The sequence below is a fragment of the Hemitrygon akajei genome, chromosome 5 (genome assembly GCF_048418815.1).
Source record: "Hemitrygon akajei chromosome 5, sHemAka1.3, whole genome shotgun sequence".
Taxonomy (NCBI): Eukaryota; Metazoa; Chordata; class Chondrichthyes; order Myliobatiformes; family Dasyatidae; genus Hemitrygon; species Hemitrygon akajei.
This window is the reverse complement of record NC_133128.1, coordinates 185,858,120-185,879,512: the sequence shown is the minus strand read 5'-3', so window position 1 is coordinate 185,879,512 and position 21,393 is coordinate 185,858,120. Positions and strand designations below refer to the sequence as shown.

General features: G+C 40.7%; 1 protein-coding gene and 1 long non-coding RNA gene across 2 annotated transcripts in view; one reads left to right on the top strand and one right to left on the bottom strand.

Moving 5' to 3' along the window:
* Window positions 1-7,012, bottom strand: part of ttc21b (tetratricopeptide repeat domain 21B) — a 102,111-nt gene extending 95,099 nt beyond the window's left edge. The window contains exons 1-6 of the mRNA XM_073047439.1: window positions 6,794-7,012; window positions 6,112-6,241; window positions 5,892-6,002; window positions 3,446-3,612; window positions 1,939-2,061; window positions 49-206 (exon numbers count right to left, since the gene is read on the bottom strand). Coding sequence (XP_072903540.1) covers window positions 49-206; window positions 1,939-2,061; window positions 3,446-3,612; window positions 5,892-6,002; window positions 6,112-6,241; window positions 6,794-6,823 — 719 coding nt within the window. The 5' untranslated portion in view covers window positions 6,824-7,012. The remainder of the gene's footprint in view (window positions 1-48; window positions 207-1,938; window positions 2,062-3,445; window positions 3,613-5,891; window positions 6,003-6,111; window positions 6,242-6,793) is intronic.
* Window positions 7,013-7,107: 95 nt separating this feature from the next.
* LOC140728552 (uncharacterized) overlaps window positions 7,108-21,393 on the top strand; it is a 60,414-nt gene continuing 46,128 nt past the window's right edge. Inside the window, exons 1-2 of the long non-coding RNA XR_012099106.1 lie at window positions 7,108-7,333; window positions 17,493-17,604. This is a non-coding gene — a long non-coding RNA (uncharacterized lncRNA). The remainder of the gene's footprint in view (window positions 7,334-17,492; window positions 17,605-21,393) is intronic.

Here is a 21,393-nt window from a genome sequence, read left to right as displayed (position 1 = left end):
TTATGCACATTTAACAGAGATACTTTCAGGTTAATCAAACATGGTTACCTGTGTACTGTCTCTATTGTCTGTTCCCAATCCTGCAAGGCTAGCTGTAACTCCATCTTCTTTACGAAAGCAGGCAAGAAGCCAGGAAAATGAACTATTATCTGGTTTACCACTTCCAAAGCCCCTGAGAAGTTCTGTCGCATTTCAAAGTACTGTACCTATTATTAAGAAATAATATCTTGAAATTGAAAAAAAATTAGCAAATGAAATAGTCCTATCCTTAAATGCTTTATAATTTTGGGTGGTTAAAGTTAGTGGACTGAGCTTTCTTCAACAAATCAAATGACAGAACAACTGAATGTTTCCTCTGCTACTTAGAACTGAGATGAAAAGGAATTTTGTTGAGTTAAAATAGTGAATCTAGGGAATTCATTGCAACAGACGGCTTTGGAGTCCAAGTATTTGAGTATATTTAAAGCAGAGGTTGTTAGGTTCTTGATTAGCAAGGGAATCAAATGCTTCAGGGAGAAGGCAGGAGAGTGGGGTTGAGAGGGAAAATAAATCAGCCATTACCAAATGATGGAGCAGATTCAATGGGCCGAATTACCTAGTTCTACTCCTATAGTTTATGGTTTAAAATACAGGCACCCAGGCCATAATCTTCCAAACATCTATAGATTCAATAGTGGTATCCAAAGATTGGGAAATTGCTAATATTACATTTTTGTTCGAAGAAAGGTGTAGAGAGAAACCCAGAAACTACAAACCCATTAATTTAATATTGGTGGTCTGCAAAATTCCTGAAAACAATAATCAGAAACAAAATCAAAGGTTATCTAGACAAATATGGGGTGATTAGAGAAAGCCAGCATAGATCTGTTAAGCCAAAGTATGTTCATCTAACTTAAAGAAGTAACACAAAGAGTTGATGAGGCAAATGCAGTGTATATGAAATTACAAAAGGCATTTAAAAAGGTGTACTTGTCACTAAGATGAAAGGGCATTGAACAAAGAAACAGTAACAACAGCATAGATGCAAACTTGCCGAAGTAAAGGGAGCAGGAGGTAATCTTTTGGATTTATGGGAAGTCTACATTGGAGTTTCCAGGGATTAATAAGAGGAACATGGTTTCCTTGCATAAATATTAATGACTTGTGCAGATTATAGAAAACTTTGAAGCCTAGTGAATTGTGAAAAGAATGGTAGTAGACTTCAAAGAGATAGAGAGGGACTCATGAAATAAATGGATAGAGAGATTAAATTGTAGAAATGGCAGCTGAATAAGTATCTTAGAGTCCTTGCTTTAAGCGATCTCTCTCTCCCTCGACACTTTTGGTGGATGGAGCTGAAACAAGGTTTGATCGATGCAGATTGTAGATTTAGACTCTAATTCAGGTTTAAGATGTGTTCTAGTTTCTAGTTCTAGCTCTGTTTTTTTTTTGTTACACATTTTGGCCTGCAGATAATGAACAGACCTGAACTGTACTGAAATATGCCTTTTGATTTTTGTGTTTTATATTTTGTTTTTTCACTTTTTTTTTTGTTGCTGTTTGCAAAATCTTTTTGCGGGGGGGAGGAGGAGGGTTTGATGTTTCTTTTTGAATGGTTGGTGCCATGGTTCTTCTTTGTTTTGTGATTCCCTGTGTGGAAGATGAATCTCACAGTTGTATACTGCATAAATACTTTGATAATAAATGTACTTTGAATTGAATTGAAAAAAAATTCCGCAGGCTTTCAGGAGCGAGATGGACTTACTAGAGCAAGTAGAGACTCAATGGTTGGTTTCCAGGTGCTGCAGTCATTCTATTTATTTCACAATTCCCCAAAACAACTACTGATGTGACTTTGTCAATAGCAATAGCTGTTTTATTTACAGCAATTTGTTACTGTAACTGCTGAAGTATAATTTCATCTTTGTGCAGTATTTTTTATTCCCAAATTTTACTCACTTTTCCCATCATAGCAAATACATCATTCCCATCTTGGATTCCTTCATCAAGGTATTTGATGGCCTTTTTAGCATATGCATCTCTCCCACTAGTTAAATCAATCCATCCTTTTAAAGTCAGACCCTGTAAAATAGTATACGGAACAATTATCAAATGGGCAAATGTAAGCATAGACAAAGTAAAACCTTATAACTATGAACTGGAGGTAGATCAATAGAAATCTGGGTTAGGACTATGAGTGGAAAGAGGAAATGAAATGCAACACACTAAACTTCCAGCTATGGGAAGGTCAGACCCTTAATAACACATTAAGTCAGATCTTCTGCTGTCTGACACCTCAGGGCAACTGTGCAAAGGAAAACACAGATTATTTCAGTATGTCCAGGGTGCCGATTCCTCTAGCAGGCTGGCCCAGAGCAGTGCAGGACTTACATCACAACTGGCTAGATGTAATGATACAATAGCTTTGACAGCTGGCAAGGATCTATTCCCAGGCTTACCCATTGTGAAAGGTTATAATATATAATTCAAAATCAATTGAAAACTGTTTAAGAATAACAAAAGTTAAAAGTTATAATCTTAAACACACACACACAAATTAAATTATATATTTAAATATATTTAAGGCAGTTGTTGATTAGCCGGGGTATAAAGGGATACAGGGAGAAAGGAGATTGGTGCTGAGAGGGAAAGTGGATCAGTCATGATGAGATGGCAGAACAGACTCGATGGGCCAAATAGCCTAATTCTGCTCCAATATTTTATGGTACTTTGGTCTAAATTAATCAAGAAGCTTTTTCATAGCAGCTGATTTCTCCCATTCATTTTTATGAGCCACAGCGCTTGCATCAGGGTGACTTGGCAAAGCTTCAGTGGACAAAAGTCCCAAGCTAAGATGGAAAATATTCAGAATTTCATGCTACCTGCTGCAGTCTACATGCTGTACAGAGCAAAGTACAGTAGAGCTCAGTTACAGGAATGCTGATAGATCATTGCACATTTCTAGTGAAGAGATGCTCCATCGTTTATTGTAGTTAAATTAGTAAAATACTGATTTGAAATACATTTAGAGAATATTGCCATAGTCCAAATGTTACAAATCTAGTTACTGCAATAAATGACGTGTACTAATTATTTTGGTGCACCAAGTCACCTCAAGCTTTATCATGTTGCCTGAAATTGAAAGGAATCAGCACTACTGTTTCTCTTGTACCAACATGTGATTACATCACAATATTTCAGTAATGCAAAGAAAACTACTTCAAGATTCCTATTAAATTACAGAATTATCTAAAGAAAGACATCAACAGAAGATATGGAGACACAAGAGATAGTAGATTTTGGAATCTAGAATCTGGAGCGGCATTAAAAAATTGGAGGACTCAGCAGGGCAGATGACTACATGAAGGGTCTCAACCTGAAACGGCAGGTGTCTATTACCCTCCATAGATGTTGCCTGACCCGCTGAGTCTCTCCGGCTTTGAGTTTCCATAGAAAATATACAAACCTTTCTTGATCCATTCGAGACCTTAATCATTCTGTCAACATATTCACGAGCTTTGTCATGTCGCCCGATATGCCAAAGAAAGAGGCCCGCAAAGTACAATGCCATCTGTCCTGCAGTCTTTCGGTACTCTTTGAGTTTGCTATCCAGTTCTTGAATGGCGTCACGATCTTTTATGAAAAATAATACTTTAAATGCTTGCTTACTGTCAAATGTGTTTATTTAGTTGCTCAGCAAATTACAAAGTGAAAAGCCAAACTACGCATAGCAAGAGATTCAGTCAAAGATGGCACTGGTGTAGTTGGCAGCAGATAGTCAACAAATGATTCCATCATCTTTATGAAGGGGGTGAGAATGCATCTTGGGCTCCAATTTCTGATTGTTCTGGAGTTCAGTTGTGATTCTAATGTGCAGATGCAAGATTAAAGGAATGAATAATGACCAGTTTATGGCAATTAGATTCTTCCCACAAAAAAACAGAGCAATGGAATTGATGCTTTGTGACAAAGTTTGCGGATGATACAAAGATAGGTGGAGAGGTAGGTAGTGGTGAGGAAGCAATGTGATTAGACAACAGGACTTAGACAAATTGGAAGAATGGGCAAAAAGTGGTAGATGGTATACAGTAGTGGAAAATACATGATAATGCACATTGGTAAAAGTAACAATTGAGCAGACTATTATCTAAATGGAGAAAAGGTTCAAACATCAGAGGTGCAGAGGGACTTAGGAATCCTTGTGCAAGACTCCCAGAAGGTAAATTTACAGGTTGTATCTGTGGTAAAGAAGGCAAACACAAACGCAATGTTGGCATTTATTTCAAGAGGAATAGAATATAAAAGTAAGGAGGTAATGATAAGCCTTTTTTTAGACACTAGACACTAGACACTAGTTAGGCCATACTTGGAGTGCTGTCAACAATTTTTGGCCCCATATCTCAGAAAGGATGTGTTGACATTGGAGAGAGTCCAGAGGAGGTTCATGAGGATGATTCTGGGAATGAAGGGTTAACAGATGAGGAGTGTTTGGCAGCTTTGGGCCTGTACTCACTGGAATTTAGAAGAATGCAGGGGCATCTCATTGAAACCTACCAAACGTTGAAAGGACTAGATAGGGTGGATGTGGAGAGGATGTTTCCTATGGTGGGGGTATCCAGAACCAGAAGGCACAGCCTCAAAATTGAGGGGTGACCCTTTAGAACAGAGGTAAGGAGGAATTTTTTTAGCCAGGGAGTAGGAAATCTATGGAATGCTCTGCCATAGCCTGTAATGGAGGCCAGGTCTATGCGTATATTTAAGACAGAAGTTGATCATTTCCTGATCGTCAGGGCATCAAAGGATTTGGCAAGAAGGCAGGTGTATGGGGTTGAGTGGGATCCAGGATCAGCCATGATGGAATGGCAGAGCAGACTCGATGGGCTGAATGGCCTAATTCTGCTCCCATGTCCTACGGTCGAAGAAGAATTTATGGTTTTGGATTAGAAGTGAGGAAAATAATACTAGCAGAAAATAAATCACTGAAAACCTGTTCAGTTTAAAACAGAAATAGAATTAAATATGGTACTGCTGGTCTAATAAATGCAAAGGGCTTCTGTACCTCCTTTTCTGATAAGTAAGTAACTATCAGGTTGGGGCACCATGGTCACATAGTGCTTAGCACAACACTATTACAGCTCAGGCCATTGGAGTTCAGAGTTCAATCCCGGTGTCCCGTGTAAGGAGTTTGTACGTTCTCCCCGTGGAATGCGTGGGCTTCCTCCAGGTGTCCAAAGACACTAATTAACCAATTAGTAGGTTAATTGGTCATTGTAAATTGTCATGTAATTAGGTCAGGGTTAAATCAAGGGTTGCTGTCAGCATGGCTCGAAGGGCCCATTGCACACTGTATCTCTAAATAATAGATAAAATACATATGGAGACACAGGAGTTATGCATGTTGGTTATTTCTATGAATGAATAACCTGTGAACATTGCACATTAAAAGAACTGTGGATATTTTGAAGATCTTGCACTGGCTTAGTAGATATCCCTCATAGTTTTCATTTACAACACAAACTTCCTTCACAAAATTTGGAAGTGTTAGTCCAACTCTTGTCATGAGGGTGACAGTGGAATTAATGATCTAACTACTATATTCAATTTCAACAGAGATTCAAATATTACAAAAGTACATTAGAAAACTGAACAAGTAGAAATCATATTGGATTCTTGTAAAATCAGTACATTGTCTTGAAACCAACTGCTGTGTTTATTGTATGATCACTTTGTTCCATACTAAATTAACAGTTAACAAATTTCACATCAGATGCCAGTGATAATAAACCTGATTCTGATTATTTAAACATACAGCAGATGTAGTAGAAAGACCCCAATTGATTTCATACATGTTTTACTTTAGAATTAAAACTGCAATTTCCTCCTTGCCCATACTGGATGCTATATGTACTCACCTGGAGCTGAACATTTTTTATGAGCATAGATTAAAGCCATTATTGAGCACAGGGACACATCCTGCTTCTCCCTAATAGCCTCAAGCTCACGGATAGCTTCTTGAATACGATCTACATATATAAAATAAAGATAATTTGGGAATTATAATACAAGTTTGGCTACTGGTTAGTTTGTGAATGATATGAAATTGCATTCAGCTTTTTCACTGCATGAAGTTACCTTCCATAAGGATCCCATAAGCATGAAAAAACAGGAACACTGCATCATTGCCATATCTTTTGATACCTTCATCTGCTGCAATCTGGATATGATTAAAGTAATTTTTTTGGCAGTAGTAGTTTATTAGAGCCTGCAAAGTCAAAATTAAATACCGTGTTTAGTACATAATCTTCTGTAAGGCATTAATTCCTCTACACCTCATCCTTTTTGTATGACGTTTTTCTTTCATTAGTCTTTCACATAACCTATAGATTTCAAAGCAGGAGGTCCGATATTGTGGTATCCTTAACACCATCAGAGTTACATAAGATATTAAGAGAAGCATTCCCACAGGTGACAGATAAGGACACCCTTATCCCAAGTACTTCTTATCCACAGATAATAACTCTTGCATGTACGTATACCCCTAGTTGGTACACCTAGGGGTGATTATTCCTCTCATCAGGGAGAACTCATCAGAGAACTCTCCACTGTGATAACTACTCAACCAACCACCAACCGAATGGCTACTTATGCAAGATTGCAATGCGTTTCACACCACCATCCGACCCTTAATATCGGAGCAAAATCGCAATCGGCGTTTCCTTAATCGATTTATCATCCCAAAACTCCATCCCACCTAACTCGATTTCATCTGCTGCCGAATACGAGGGTCCAGCAGCAGACCCCCTCCCTCACTTACCAAGGTGGCCGAGTCTTGCTCAGCCATCATCTGGCGTAAACTGCAAGCAAGCCGACCGCAGAACTGAAGTTAATCGGGTCTCGGGCAGTCGGCCGCTCCGGTCCCTGGAGGGGGTCGAGCTGATCCGGGCCCCGGGCTGCGGGTCAGGGGGTGATCCGGGCCCCGGAACAAGGCTGGTCAGCGCCCAGACGCCGCTGGTCTCCAGGTTACGAGGCAAGCGGTGTCAACCGCAGGGCGAGCGCCGGAACACAGCGTAATCGATTAACCAAGCGCAGAGCGAACATTCGAACATAGCACAATCGATTCAGCAATCGGTCATGCTGTTGAAAGAAGCCTCTGCCCATCGGCTGGTGATACTGTACCTTCTTACCCTCCTAAGGGACACCGGCCCTGAGGCTTAAACTGGACCGACCATAGGCTACCTGGGCTTCTGCACCGAGACTTCGTCCCGACCCTGCCAGACCTAACCATCACCTGAAATATTCACCTGCAAATAATCTGTTGAAATGTCGATTATTGTTCCACAACTGTAGACACTCAGTGAGTATTCCAGTGTGTCACTTCACCATAGCAACGCCCTCATCCTTCACCAAAGTGAGTTATCACGTTCACATCTGCAGTAATGAAGTGCTTGTGACTAAAATTAACCACTGTCTGAGCAACGCTTGGTTCTGCTACAATTAGCCAATTGCTAAAATAGGTGTACAATGGAAATAATCTCACTAAGCTCAGTACAGTGCTTTGGAGCATCATGACAACAGGACCTGCTCGTTAATGCAAATATCTGATCAGCCAGTCATGTGGCAGCAACTCAATGCAAAAAAAAAACACGCAGATATGGTCAAGTGGTTCAATTGTTGCTCAGACCAAACATTAGAATGGGGAAGAAATGTGATCTAAGCGACTGACCATGGAATTGTCAGTGCCAGGCCTTGTGGTTTGAATATCTCAGATTTTCACAGTGTAAAGTTTACAGGGGATGGTGTGATTAACAGAAAACATCCAGCGAATGACAGTTCTGTGGGTGAAAAAGCCTAATTAATGAGAGCGGTCAGAGGAGAATGACCAGACTGACAGGAAGGTGACAGTAACTCAGATAGCCACATGTTACAACAGTAGTGTGCAGAAGAGCATCTCTGAATCCATAACACGTCTTAACTTGAAGGGAATAGGCTACAACAACAGAAGGCCATGAACGTACACTCAGTTGTCACTTTATTAGGTACAGAACACACCAAATAAAGTGGCCACTGAGTGTATGTCAGACAATTTTTTTATCACACAGCTTGGTATTCAATACCATCACCCCCTTATTATTAATCAATGATTCAAAGTACATTTATTATTAAGATATGTATGCAGCCCTGAGATTTACCTTTTAAAGCTGGGCCTCTGAGGCTGCTGACACTGGATCCTCGACTGCTTCATTAGGAGACCACAGTCAGTAAGGATTGGTGTTACCATATCCTTATTTGGGTCGTGGGGTGGAGATACGTCTCTACAAAAGGGGGTGCAAGGTGCTCTTTCCCGCCACTAGCCTGCAGGTCACTCTTGGGCAAGGTGTAGCAGGGTAACTTAAAGCTGTGAGAGCAGATGGTGGATGGACATATGAGCTGCTGGTCAAAGAAGGTGCATCAGCAACTCTACTTCATTAGGAGCTTGAGGAGATTTGATAAGGGTTAGAATCAGGCATATGTTGTGAAATTTGTTGTTATGCAACAGCATATGTCATGAAATTTGTTAGGTGACAGCAGTATACTGCAATTCATCATAATACGCTGTAAATTGCAGTATAAGTATTTAAACAGTTAAATAAATAGTGCAAAAAGAGAAAAGAAGAATTAGTGAGGTAGTGTTCACAGGTTCAATGTCCATTCAGGAATCTGATGATAGAGGAGAAGAAGCTGTTCCTGAATCAGTGAGTGTGTGTTTTCAGGCTCCTGTATCTCCTTCCCGATGCTAGCAATGAGAAAAGGGCATGTCCTGTATGATGGGGGTCCTTAATGATGCTGCCTTGTGAGGCATCACTCCTTAAAGATGTTCTGAATGCTGGGAAGACTAGTACCCATGATGGAGCTGACTCAGTTCACAGCTTTCTGTTGCTTATTTTGATCCTGTGCACTGACCTCCCCATACCAGACAATGATGTAGACAGTTACGATGCTCTCCATGTTACATCTGTAGAAATTTGTGAGCGTCTTTGGTGACATACCAATCCTAAGTCCTAATGAAATATAGCCACTCTCATGCCTTCTTTGCCACCAAAGACTAGCAAATGTCTATAGATGTACAGTGGAGGGCATTCTGTCTAGTTGCATCACAACCTGGTGTGGAGCCTCCAATGCACAGGATAGCGAAAGGCTACAGGGAGTGATAGACTCAGCCAGTCCCATCACGGGTGTAGCACGCCCCGCCATCGAGGACATCTTCAAGATATGGTACCTCCAGAAGGCAGCATCCTTCATTAAAGACCTTCACCATTCAGGACACAACCCTTTCGCAGTACTACAATCGGAGAGGAGGCACAGAATCCTGAAGACCCACACACACATCTTAAGGACAGTTTCTTCCCCTCCTCTGTCAGATTTCTAAATGGTCCATGAAGCCATGAACACTACCTCATTATTTGTCTCTTGCATTCTTCATTTATTTTGTAACTTACAGTAATTTTTGTCTTACCCTGCATTGCTGCTGTAAAACAACAAATTTCACAGCTTGAGATAATAAACCTAATTTTGATACTGATCAAAAACCTGAGACAGACTGAAGTTATTAGGAAAAAGCTCTGGTGGCTGCAGCCATACTTAATGTGAGGAAAATGTTTTTTGTTATTGAAGGTCAGTTATCCCAGCCACAAGATATTATTACAGGTATTTATTAATGATTCTTTCACCATCATAAGTGGGGACATTTGCATAGTGTTCATTTCTACTTGAAGTTCCTTGGACAATCTATAAGGCCATAAGATATAGGAGTAGAGTTAGGCCATTTGACCCATCAAGTCTGCTCTGCCATTTCATCATGGCTGATCCATTTTCGCTCTCAGCCCCAATCCCTGTATCCCTTCATGGCCTGACCAATCAAGCATTTATCAACTTCTTCCTTAAATATACATAAAGACTTGGCCTCCATAGCAGCAAATTCTGTAGATTCACCACTCTCTGGCTAAAGAAATTCCTCCTCATCTCCGTTCTAGGAGGACATGCGGCTAGTCCCAGACTCTCCCACCATAGGAAATATCCTTTCCACATCCACTCAAACGAGGCCTTTCAACGTTCACATACATCTAAATATAGACATCGTTTAATGTGAGCTGATATAGCAAGGAACATACGTGTCACACGTGCCTGGGAATGGACATTTCCAGCAATAGAAAACCTAACCACTTACTGACCTTCAATGGTATTAACATTGTCAGGTCCTCCAACATCAATATACTCGGAGTCTGGAAACGTAACCATATCAGATGCATAGTACTGTATATAAATCTATTAGAGTCTATTCTTTGGCAAATGACCCATCTCCTGCCTCTTTTTTATAGTACTGTAGTAATTTTATTTCTGGTCTAAGACCAGGAGACACAGCCTCAAAATAGAGTGGTGTGCTTTTAGAATGGAGATGTGGAGGAATTTCTTAAGCCAGGGGGTGGTGAATCTGCAGAAATTGTTGCCACTGGTGGCTGTGGAGGCCAAGTCATTGTGTATATTTAGGCAGAGTTTGATAGATTTTTGATTAGTCAGGGCTGAAATGATATGGGGAGAAGGCAGGAGACTGGGGCTGAGAGGGAAAATGGATCAGCCATGATGAAATAGTGGAGAAGACTCGATGGGCCAAATGGCCTAATTCTGCTCCTCTATCTTATGGTCAGAGTAATTTTATGTATTTCACTGTATTGCTGTTGCAAAAAAAATCAACAAATTTCATGACATATGTGAGTAACTATAAATTTGATTCTGATATGGGTCTCTATTGTGGACTGAAAGTGGGAAGAGGGCAGGGAGAAGGGAATCGTGGTAGGGAAAAGGAGAAGGGAGAGGGGAGGAGTAGGAAGCACCAGAGACGCATTCTGTAATGATCAATAAACAATTTTTTTTTGAATCAATCAAATGACCTTGCCTGGTGTTTCAGGGCTGCGTGTGTCTCCACCCTTGCTACCCCCTCCTGTGGCCCTCTATTCTCACCATTCCCAACATACTTTGCTCCTGCCAGATTAACAAACTTGCTAACTCACTTACTGCTCAACATTGATAAATACAATACTTAGGCACCCTAGCTATATATACATGTTAAGACTTTTGCACAATACTGTACATTGTACAATCAGCAGAATCTCCATATTCAGGAACACTTGTCTAGTATCTCCTGTTTGATGATAATGGGTCAAAGAGATTGTTGGATGGATGGGAGGGATCATTGACAATGCTAAAGGCCCTGCAAATGCAGGCTCCTGATAAATATCTTGGATGGATGGAAGAGTGATCCCAATGATCCTCTCAGCAGACCTCATAATCCTTTGTAGGGTCCTGCGGTTGGATGCAGCTCGTAAGGAGACTCTTAAAGGTGTTCCTATAAAAATTTGTTAGAATGGAAAGCGGTGGGGTGGGCAAGAGCCTCGCTTACCTCAATCTCCTCAGGAAGAGCAGAAGCTGCTGCACTTTCCTGACAGAAGATTTTTATAGCATTCAAAAAATTATAATATACACAGCATTCTGTTTATAATAAAATACACTGCATCAATTTGAAAGTGGTAACTTTGGTCTGGACTATTTTTTTCTGGAAAATACACCATCTTTCATCTTTGCTAGGTCAAAATCATGGAGCTTTCTACTAATGCGCTGAGAGAATACATGCATTACAAGATCTACTATGATTTAGGAAAGCTGTCAATCACCAATTAGTCATGGACAATTTGGAACAGGAATGAAATGATAGCCCTGCCAATAATGCCCATCCTCCAAGAGGACCACAACCTTCTCATAAAGTTTGGAGGCTTGGGTGTTTCAATGACCCACAGTGCGATGTTGGCTGGAGTCAGGGCTTTATACTTTGGCTCTTGGCAGGGTCACCCATGCCAAACAGGTCTGAGGGTACAGGTCTAAGAGTGGTCCACTGGTTCTCCAGGTTTGGGGTTCAGCTCAGGACTAACAACCCTGATTAGTCAAAAAACAGTTGTTACGGAAAAAGGAATGTAGAATCCTTCTATATCTGTGTGTGACGATATGGGCAGACCTTCATTGCTGCCCTAAATGCCAATGGCGTAAGAGGCAGGCAGTAATCATGCCCATGACCCATTAGAGAATAAAAAAAGCTAAACCAAGGCACCTCATAGTTTAATAAAATATAAACATTCAATAATATAGCCCACAGTTTTGAACGGTTCTTATAATAAAATAAATAATTATTATTTTCTGAATCATTAGTTACATCATTTTTATTTCCATTACCATTCTGAGCTGCAATGAAGTGATTGAAGGTTCCACAAGGGGGAGCCAAATGATCAAATGAACCCAATCAAAATGTCAATTTGTCAGTTGCCTCTTAAATGATATCAAGCTAACCCTTTTCAGATTCATTAATATATGACTTTGTAAGATAGAAGTGATTAAGCAATGCCAAATAAATTGATCATTTCAATTTACAGATGAAAATGTTTATATTTTCAGCCATTCTTTCAAAACACACATTTGAAAACAGCAATGTGTAATGGCCAAATGTTCTATTTTTGTGATGGTGACTGAGAAGTAAGTATTATAAGAAATAAGAATTTACACAAGTACAGTGAATCTAGGAAGAATGGAATGCATCTGTTCATTTGCGTGATGTATTTTAAAAAAAACAGTCATCTTCCCAGACATTGATCCAAACAGTTCGCTCGTGTAATTTCATGTAAAGTTCAAGAAGCAATTGTACAAGAATATTAATGGCAAAGTTAATTAAGGCATGACAGTCTTTTTCTTAATGTATTTAGAGATAATGAAGCTAGTTCCAGGATGGTCTCTCTGATAGCAGGGATAACTCAACAGTAGCCCTCAAGGCAGTCTCCATGGCAACTGTGGGCCTGAGTTAGAATATAAATCTATTGATGTAGGATATATAAAGTATATAGTAATGATGTGTTTTGAGGTAATGATGTATACCAGTTGACTCAAGTAAAGTGATGAGGATAGTTAATTTAAAAAGCATAAAGGAAAAGATCAAGAAGGCCTCTGGAGGAGTGCGGTAATTGGAAATGATGAGTCACCTCCTGGTGCCATTACCATGGTAACCATGGCCTTAACTGAACAAGAAGCATGTTTTAGTGTGAGACCATTAGATGCCAGCCAAGCACAGAGTTCTGTATGGCATGTGACGATCATGCAGGGTAGGCAATGTCAGAAGTAGCTGATCACATTATTTCTTACCGTGGGTTGGTCAACTGCATGCCTGTACTTTGAATGAGATGCTATATCATATCTTTAAACACATACATGCTTTGTTCAATTAGCAAGAGAGGTCTTACTGGTTCTCTCAGGAAGACACAAAAGATCTTGTGGAACTATTTTGAAGAATAACAAAGCAGCATCCTGCTCACTACTTATTTCTCAATCACCTTTCCAAAAATAGAACATTATGCATTGCTGTTTTCAGGAACCTGCATTGTATAAGTTGCCACTGCACTTTGTATTCTCTAAAACACTTTAGGAATAAAGTAAGAGTTGATTATGCCTTTCTTTAAACTTAGACTGGAGAATGAAAGATTCAAGATGTGGGAAGTCAGGGAACTTCATGATAGCCTACATCTGTGGGAAGTGCACCCAGCTTCAGCATTTGATATATTGCGTCAAGGAACGGAAAGTGGACCTGGATGTACACAGGATCACCCAGGAAGCTGAGGGCTTCATAGATGAGATGTTTACTGAGGTTGTCACATCCAAGGCACAGGCTTCAGATACATGGGTGTTCATCAGGAAAAGCAAGGGGAGGGTTCCACTGTGGCTATTCCCTTCACATACAGGTAGATCCCCTTGGATACACTTTCTTTCAGGTTTTAGAAACAGTGGTCCCTGGCACTGAGACTGGCTCTGATGCTCAGATGGAAAGGGTGCAGTCAGACAGCACAATAGTGATAAGAGACTCAATAAGGAGTACAATCATTTCTGTAGCTACACAGGAAATGCCAGGATGGTGTGTTGTTTTCTAGGTACTAGTCAAGGATGTCTCTGAATACCTACAGAAAATTTTTGAGCAGGAGAGTGAACAGCCAGAGGCCATTGTACTTGTTGGTACAAATTGCAGAGGTAGTATAAAGGCTGAGGCCTTGCAGAATGAGTATATGGAATAAGGCAAGAGTTGAATGTGCAGGATCTCAATAACATTCTCAGTTCAATGTGCCAATGAATCCAGGATTAGAAAGATACCAGATGAATGGAAAGCTAAAGAGTTAGTGCAGAGAATAGGGATTCAGGTTCTTGGACCATTGGGATCTCCTCAAGGATAGAAGCAAGCTGTACAAGAAGGACAGGTTCAGTTGTAAGGATGATACTGGAGGGAATCCTGAGGGGCATCTCCCATCACTGGGATAGTCAAGGTGTAATCAGGAATAGTCAGTATGGTTTTGTATTTGGGAGGTCATGTCTGATGAACTCTTTGGAGTTTTTTGAAAAGGTAACTAAGGGGATAGATAAGAGTAGGGCAGTGAATGTTGTCTATAAGAATTTCGACAAGGTGGATAATCTAGAAGGTGAAGTCACATGGGATCTATAATACCATTAGATGGAGGAGCAGGACTAGGCTGATTGGCCTATCGAGTCTGCTCTGCCATTTTATCATGGCTGATCCATTTCACTCTCAGCCCTAATCTCCTGCTTTCTCCCAGTAACCTTCCATGTCCTGACCAATCAAGAATCTATCAACCTCTGCCTTAAATATACTCAATTACTTGGCCTCCACAGCCACCTGCGGCAACAAATTCCACAGATTCATCATTCTCTGGCTAAAGAAATTGCACCTCATCTCTGTTCTAAATGGATGTCGCTCTATTCTGAGCCTGTGTCCTCTGGCCCTAGACTTCCCTCACCATGAGAAACATCCTCCCCACATCCACTCTGTCTAGGCGTTTCAATATTTGATAGGTTTCAATGAGATCCCCCTCATTCTTCTGAATTCCAGAAAGTACAGGCCCAGAGCTATCAAATGCTTCTCATACATTAACCCAGAATGATTTTTCTAAATCTCCTCTGGACTCTCTCCAATAACAGCATATATTTTCTTAGATAAGTGGACTAAAACTGCTCACCGTTCTTCAGGTGAGGGCTTACCAGTGCCTTATTAAGCTTCAACTTTACATCCTTGCTTTTATATTCTAGTCCTCTTGAAATGAATGCTAATATTACATTTGCCTTCCTCACCACAAACTCAACATGCAAATTAACTTTTAAAGAATCCTGCACAAGGACTCCCCACGTCCTTTTGCGCCTCTAATTTTCAAATTTTCTCTCTATTTAGAAAATAGTCTATGCTTTTATTTCCTCAACCACAGTGCATGACCATACACCTCCCGACACTCTATTACATCTGCCACTTCTTTGCCCATTCTCCTATTCTGTCTGTCTTCTACCGCCTCCCTGCTTCCTCCACTTATCTTCGTATCGTTTGCAAACTTGGTCACAAAGCCATCAATTCCATCATCCAAATCATTGACTCATAACATAAAAAGAAGCAGTCCTAACACAGACCCCTATAGAATATCACTAGTCACCAGCAGCCAACTGGAAAAGGCTCCTTTTATTCCTACTCTTTGCTTCCTGCCAATCAGCCAAAGCTTTATTCATGCTACTATCTTTCCTGTAATTCCATGGGCGCTTAACTTGCTAAGCAGCCTCTTATGCAACACCTATTATTTCTTTGAAGAATTCCAACAGATTTGTCAGGCAAGATTTTCCATAAGACCATAAGACATAGGAGTAGAATTAGGCCATTTGGTCCATCGAGTCCGCTCCGCCATTTATTTCATCATGGCTGATCCAATTTTCTTCTCATTTCCAATCTCCTACCTTTTCCCCATATCGCTTCATTTGCTCTTGAGGGAACCAGGCTGAGTTCAGCCTGTTTTATCATGTGCCCTGAAACCACATCTTTAACAGTCAACTCCAATATCTTCCCAACAACTGAGGTCAGACTAGGTGGCTTATAATTTCCTTTCTTCCTTCCTCTTCCTTCTTGAAGAGTGGAGTGACATTAGCACTTTTCCAGTCCTCCAGAGCCATGCCAGAATCTATTGATTCTTGAAAAATCATTACTAATACTTCCACAATGTCTTCAGCCTGATGCACCATCAATAACTCACTCTGAGACGTAAAAGCGAGGTATCGGCTTTTATTGACTGGAAGAAGGAACAAGCAGTGAGTGACCACCATACTACATCCTGGAGACTGAGAGGCCGGGCTCAGACCTCCATCACCTTTATACAGGGGTCTGTGGGAGGAGCCACATGAGCAGTCATCAGGGGGTGTGTCCAGACACAGGTATATGTAGTTCACCACAATCATCCAATCCAGGTGACTTATCTATCTTAAGACCTTTCAGTTTCCCAAGCACTTTTGGCCTAGTAATGGCAACTTCACTCACTTTTGCTGCCAACACTCTTGAACCTCTGGTCTACTGCTAGTGTCTTCCACAGTGAAGTCTGATGCAAAATACTTATTCAGTTCATCTGCTATTTCCTTGCCCCCATCACTACCTCCCCAGCATTATTTTCCAGCAATCTACTTTGCCTCTTTTTTACTCTTCATATATCTGAAGAGACTTCTGGTAACCTCTTTGATGTTATTAGCTAGCTTAACTTCATATTCCATCTTTTCCAGCTTTGTAACTTTTTTAGTCGCTTTCTGTTAGTTTTTAAAACTTCGCAGTCCTCCAGCTTCCCACTAATTTTTGCTCTATTAGATACCTTATTTTGGGCTTCTATGTTGGCTTTCCATTCCCTTGTCAGCCATGGTTGTGTTACCCTGCTTTTAAACTGTTTCTTCTTCTTTGAGATATATCTATCCTGTGCCTTTCCGAATTGGTCTCAGAAATTTCAGCCATTGCTGCCCTGCCATCATTCCTGCTGGTGTCCCCTTCCAATCAACTTTGGCCAGATCCTCCCTCATGCTTCTGTAATTCCCTTTACTCCACTGTACTGCTGTTACATCTGACTTTAGTTTCTTTCTCTCAAACTGCAGGGTGAATTCTATCAATATTATGGCCACTGGCCCCAAAGGGCTCCTTTACCTTGAGCTCTGTTATCAATTCTGTTTCATTGTACAACAGCCAATCCAGAATAGCTGATCCCTTAGTGGGATCAACCACAAGCTGCTCTAAAAAGCCATCTTGTAGGCATTCTATAAATTACCTGTCCAACAGTTCCAGGGGAACTAGTGATGTGGATTCTGAGTTGGCTTGATGACAGGAAATAGAAGGAGATAATTGAAGGTCAATTCTCTGACTAGAACCCTATTATTAGCAGAGTGTCCCATGGATCTATGTTGGGACCTCTACTATTCATTTGTAACGCTCTGGATAAGGTTTCACTGCTAACATAATGATCCTTCTGCAGCAGCAGTGTTTGGGTCACGGTTAGAAATAAGGGGTGCTTTGGAATGTGAGCCATCCAATGACAGGAGTGTGTTTTTTGCTGTGTGCCTGACACCGGAGTGATCCTGGGTCTTTTGTTCGATAGGAGATGAAGAGAGAAGATGCCGGACAGGAGAGGTCGTAGGAGTGGACTTGAAGTGGGGCCGGAGGTCGACGAAGCCCGGGGAAATCGATGGAGGATCGGCGGAGGGGAAACTGTGAGCTGCAACTTGTGCACGTTAAACTGCTTCATTACAATGGGCCCTTTTCCTTTCTTTTTTGCTTTTCTTTTACTAACACTTTAAACAAATTAGAAATTATAAAGCTAAGTTATTTAATTGTATGTGGTGCACTGTCTGTAATTTTGTGGTACTGATTTGTAACAGGGTAACACATCATGCAGCGTCCACACAAACGGGGGGGTTCGGGTGAGCTTACACCTGAACCTCACACGTTTGGCAAGGCCAGCGATAGTCTTCCCTAGATTTACACAGCCCACTGAACGTGAGGGTTACACATTATTTACAGAAAAGATTTGGATATGAATATACATGGTACAATTTGCAAATTCAAAATCAGAATCAGGCTTATTATCACTGACACACATCTTGAGGTTTGTTGTTTTGTGGAATAAATATAAATATTATTGTAAGTGCATGAAATATTACCATAAAATAAATATACTGATGCCCTTCAACTTTTTTATCAATGTATTATTGGTATCTTGCATATGTGAACTATTGCTGGGAAAGGTGGGAACACAAATGTTTTCAATACTTATTTGACTTAGAAACGGTTGTTACCTGCAAATGAAATAGTTGTAAGTGTGTTCTATTCCTCCTCAAAAACGTGAAAGAACCTGCTATATTTAGTGGGACACAACCCTGTTCTCTTTTAGGCCTGATGTTTGAGGGGGAATGTGAGGATTCAGAGGTGCTATAATCTTAAAAGGTCACAATATATTTTCCATAGCTTATCCACCTGTCTATTGACTTCAGATCAGCGGCTAATCACGAATACAAACAGTTACAGATCTGAAGTTCCAACCCAAATTTCTGCAGCTTTTCATTTGCCAGGCTGACCTAGGTGGAAGAGTTGCTTGAACCTTGGCCATAAGACATTGGAATAGAAGTAGGCCATTCAGCCCATCATCTGCTCCACCATTCCATCATGGTCCCTCTCAACCCCATTCTACTGTCTTCTCCCTATAACATTTGACACCTTCATTAATCTAGAACCTATCAATCTCCATTTTAAATATACCCAAAGACTTGCCCTACACAGTTGCTTGGGGCAATTAATTCCACAGATTCACCACCCTCCTTTTCTAAATGAACATCCTCAATTCTGAAGCTCTGCACTCTAGCCCTAGACCCCCCCCCCCATAGCAAAGATCCACTCCATATCCACATCATTATTCGATATCCAGACCACGCATTAGTTTCAAAAAGGCAAGTGGCTCTGCATCATCAGGCAGTATTTTCATTAGAAAGGCCTAACATTTTAATGTACCAGTAAAAGTAACAAGATCCTATGCTTGTCATGTAATGACAAAGGAGAACAGTGGCAATAATTTCCAGCAGAATGCACAAAAAAAAGGAGGAAAGATTAATTGTGTAGGTGCTGAGCAACTGCTACAGGCCAGTAGAGAGAATAAGAAATGGAGTGATTCATTGCACAGTATATTCTTCTTACGCTGGAGCCAAACCCTGGGAACAATGATTATGGCTCACACCTGCTCACCTCGTTTTCATGGTTACAAAGCTAAATGTACTGGAAATACAAAAAGACATCCTGGTCATGAGCAAGTGAAGAACTAAAAAATAAAAAGTCTAGTGGAAAGATAGCCCTTAGATCTGAGAGTTCAAACGATAGAAGCATGTTCCTATTATACAAATTCCAAGTTAAACTGCACATTATGTTCTATGAGCATTTTTAAGCACTGCATCATGAAAAGTATATACTGACCTCGAACTTGAAGGCAATGTGAACTTACTAAGGTGATACCTGCACTTGAAAGGTTAAGTAACAATGATACATTGCAAAAAATTATGTTGTATTCCCTGGAGTGGTTTGGTAGGTTCCCTAGATGTCAAGTACAACCAATAGAATAGGCCAATACCAAATAGGCTTGGTCTAAAGATTAAAACGATGCCTTTCTGGCCAGAGGTTAGTAAACATTTCTATAATATCTTAGAAACTTGGAACCCATTTTCACAAATGACAATTTATGCTAAGTCAATTGTTAAATTTAAATCCAAGATAGATAAACTTTTGTTAATTAAACTATTAAGTATTATGGTGAAAATGCAGGTTACTAACTCACATATCAGCCATTAATATACTGAATGCCAGATGTATCCCAAGAAAATAACTAACCATCATCGTTTAGAAACATAGAAACATAGAAAACCTACAGCACAATACAGGCCCTTCAGCCTACAAAGCTGTGCCGAACATGTCCCAACCTTAGAAATTAATAGGCTTACTTATAGCCCTCTATTTTTCTAAGCTCCATGTACATATCCAGGAGTCTCTTAAAAGACCCTATCATTTCCGCCTCAACCACTGCCACCAGCAGCCCTTTCCATGTACTCACCACTCTCAGCATAAAAAATTTACCCCTGACATCTCCTCTGTACCTTCTTCCAAGCACCTTAAAACTGTGCCCTTTCGTGCTAGCCATTTCAGCCCTGGGAAAAAGCCTCTGACTATCCACATGATCAATGCCCCTCATAATCTTGTACATCTCTATCAGGTCACCTTTCATCCTCCGTCGCTCCAAGGAAAAAAGGCCGAGTTCACTCAACCTATTCTCATAAGGCATGCTCCCCAATCCAGGCAACATCCTTGTAAATCTCCTCTGCACCCTTTCTATGGTTTCCACATCCTTCCTATAGTGAGGCGACCAGAATTAAGCACAGTACTCCAAGTTGGGTGACCAGGGTTCTATATAGCTTCAACATTACCTCTCGGCTCTTAAACTCAATCCCACGGTAGATGAAGGCCAATGCACCGTATACCTTCTTAACCACAGAGTCAACCTGCGTAGCAGCTTTGAGTGTCCAATGGACACAGACCCCAAGATTCCCCTGATCTTCCACACTGCCAAGAGTCTTACCATTAATGCTATATTCTGCTATCATATTTGACCTACTGAAATAAACTACCTCACACTTATCTGGGTTGAAATCCATCTGCCACTTTTTAGTCCAGTTTTGCATCCTATCAATGTCCCGCTGTAACCTCTGACAGTTCTCCAGACTATCCACAACACCCTCAACTTTAAGTCATCAGCAAATTTACTAACCCATCCCTCCACTTCCTCATCCAGGTCATTTATAAAAATGACGAAGAGTAAGGGTCCCAGAACAGATCCCTTAGGCACACCACTGGTCACCGACCTCCATGCAGAATATGACCCATCTACAACCACTGTTTGCCTTCTGTGGGCAAGCCAGTTCTGGATTGACAAAGCAATGTCCCCTTGGATCCCATGTCTCCTTACTTTCTCTATGAGCCTTGCATGGGATACCTTATAAAATGCCTTGCTGAAATCCATATATGCTACATCTATGGTTCTACCTTCATTAATGTGTTTAGTCACATCCTCAAAAAATTCAATCAGGCCCGTAAGGCACAATCTGCCTTTGATAAAGCCATGCTGGCTATTCCTAATCATATTATGCCTCTCCAAATGTTCATAAATCCTGCCTCTCAGGATCTTCTCCATCAACTTACCAACCACTGAAGTAAGACTCACTGGCCTATAATTTTCTGGGCTATCTCTATTCCCTTTCTTGAATAAGGGAACAACTTCCACTACCCTCCAATCCTCCAGAACCTCTCCCATCCTCATTGATGATGCAAAGATCATCACCAGGGGCTCAGTAATCTATTCCCTTGCTTCCCACAGTAGCCTGGGGTACATCCCGTCCGGTCCCGGTGACTTATCTAACTTGATGCTTTCCAAAAGCTCCAGCACATCATCTTTCTTAATATCTATT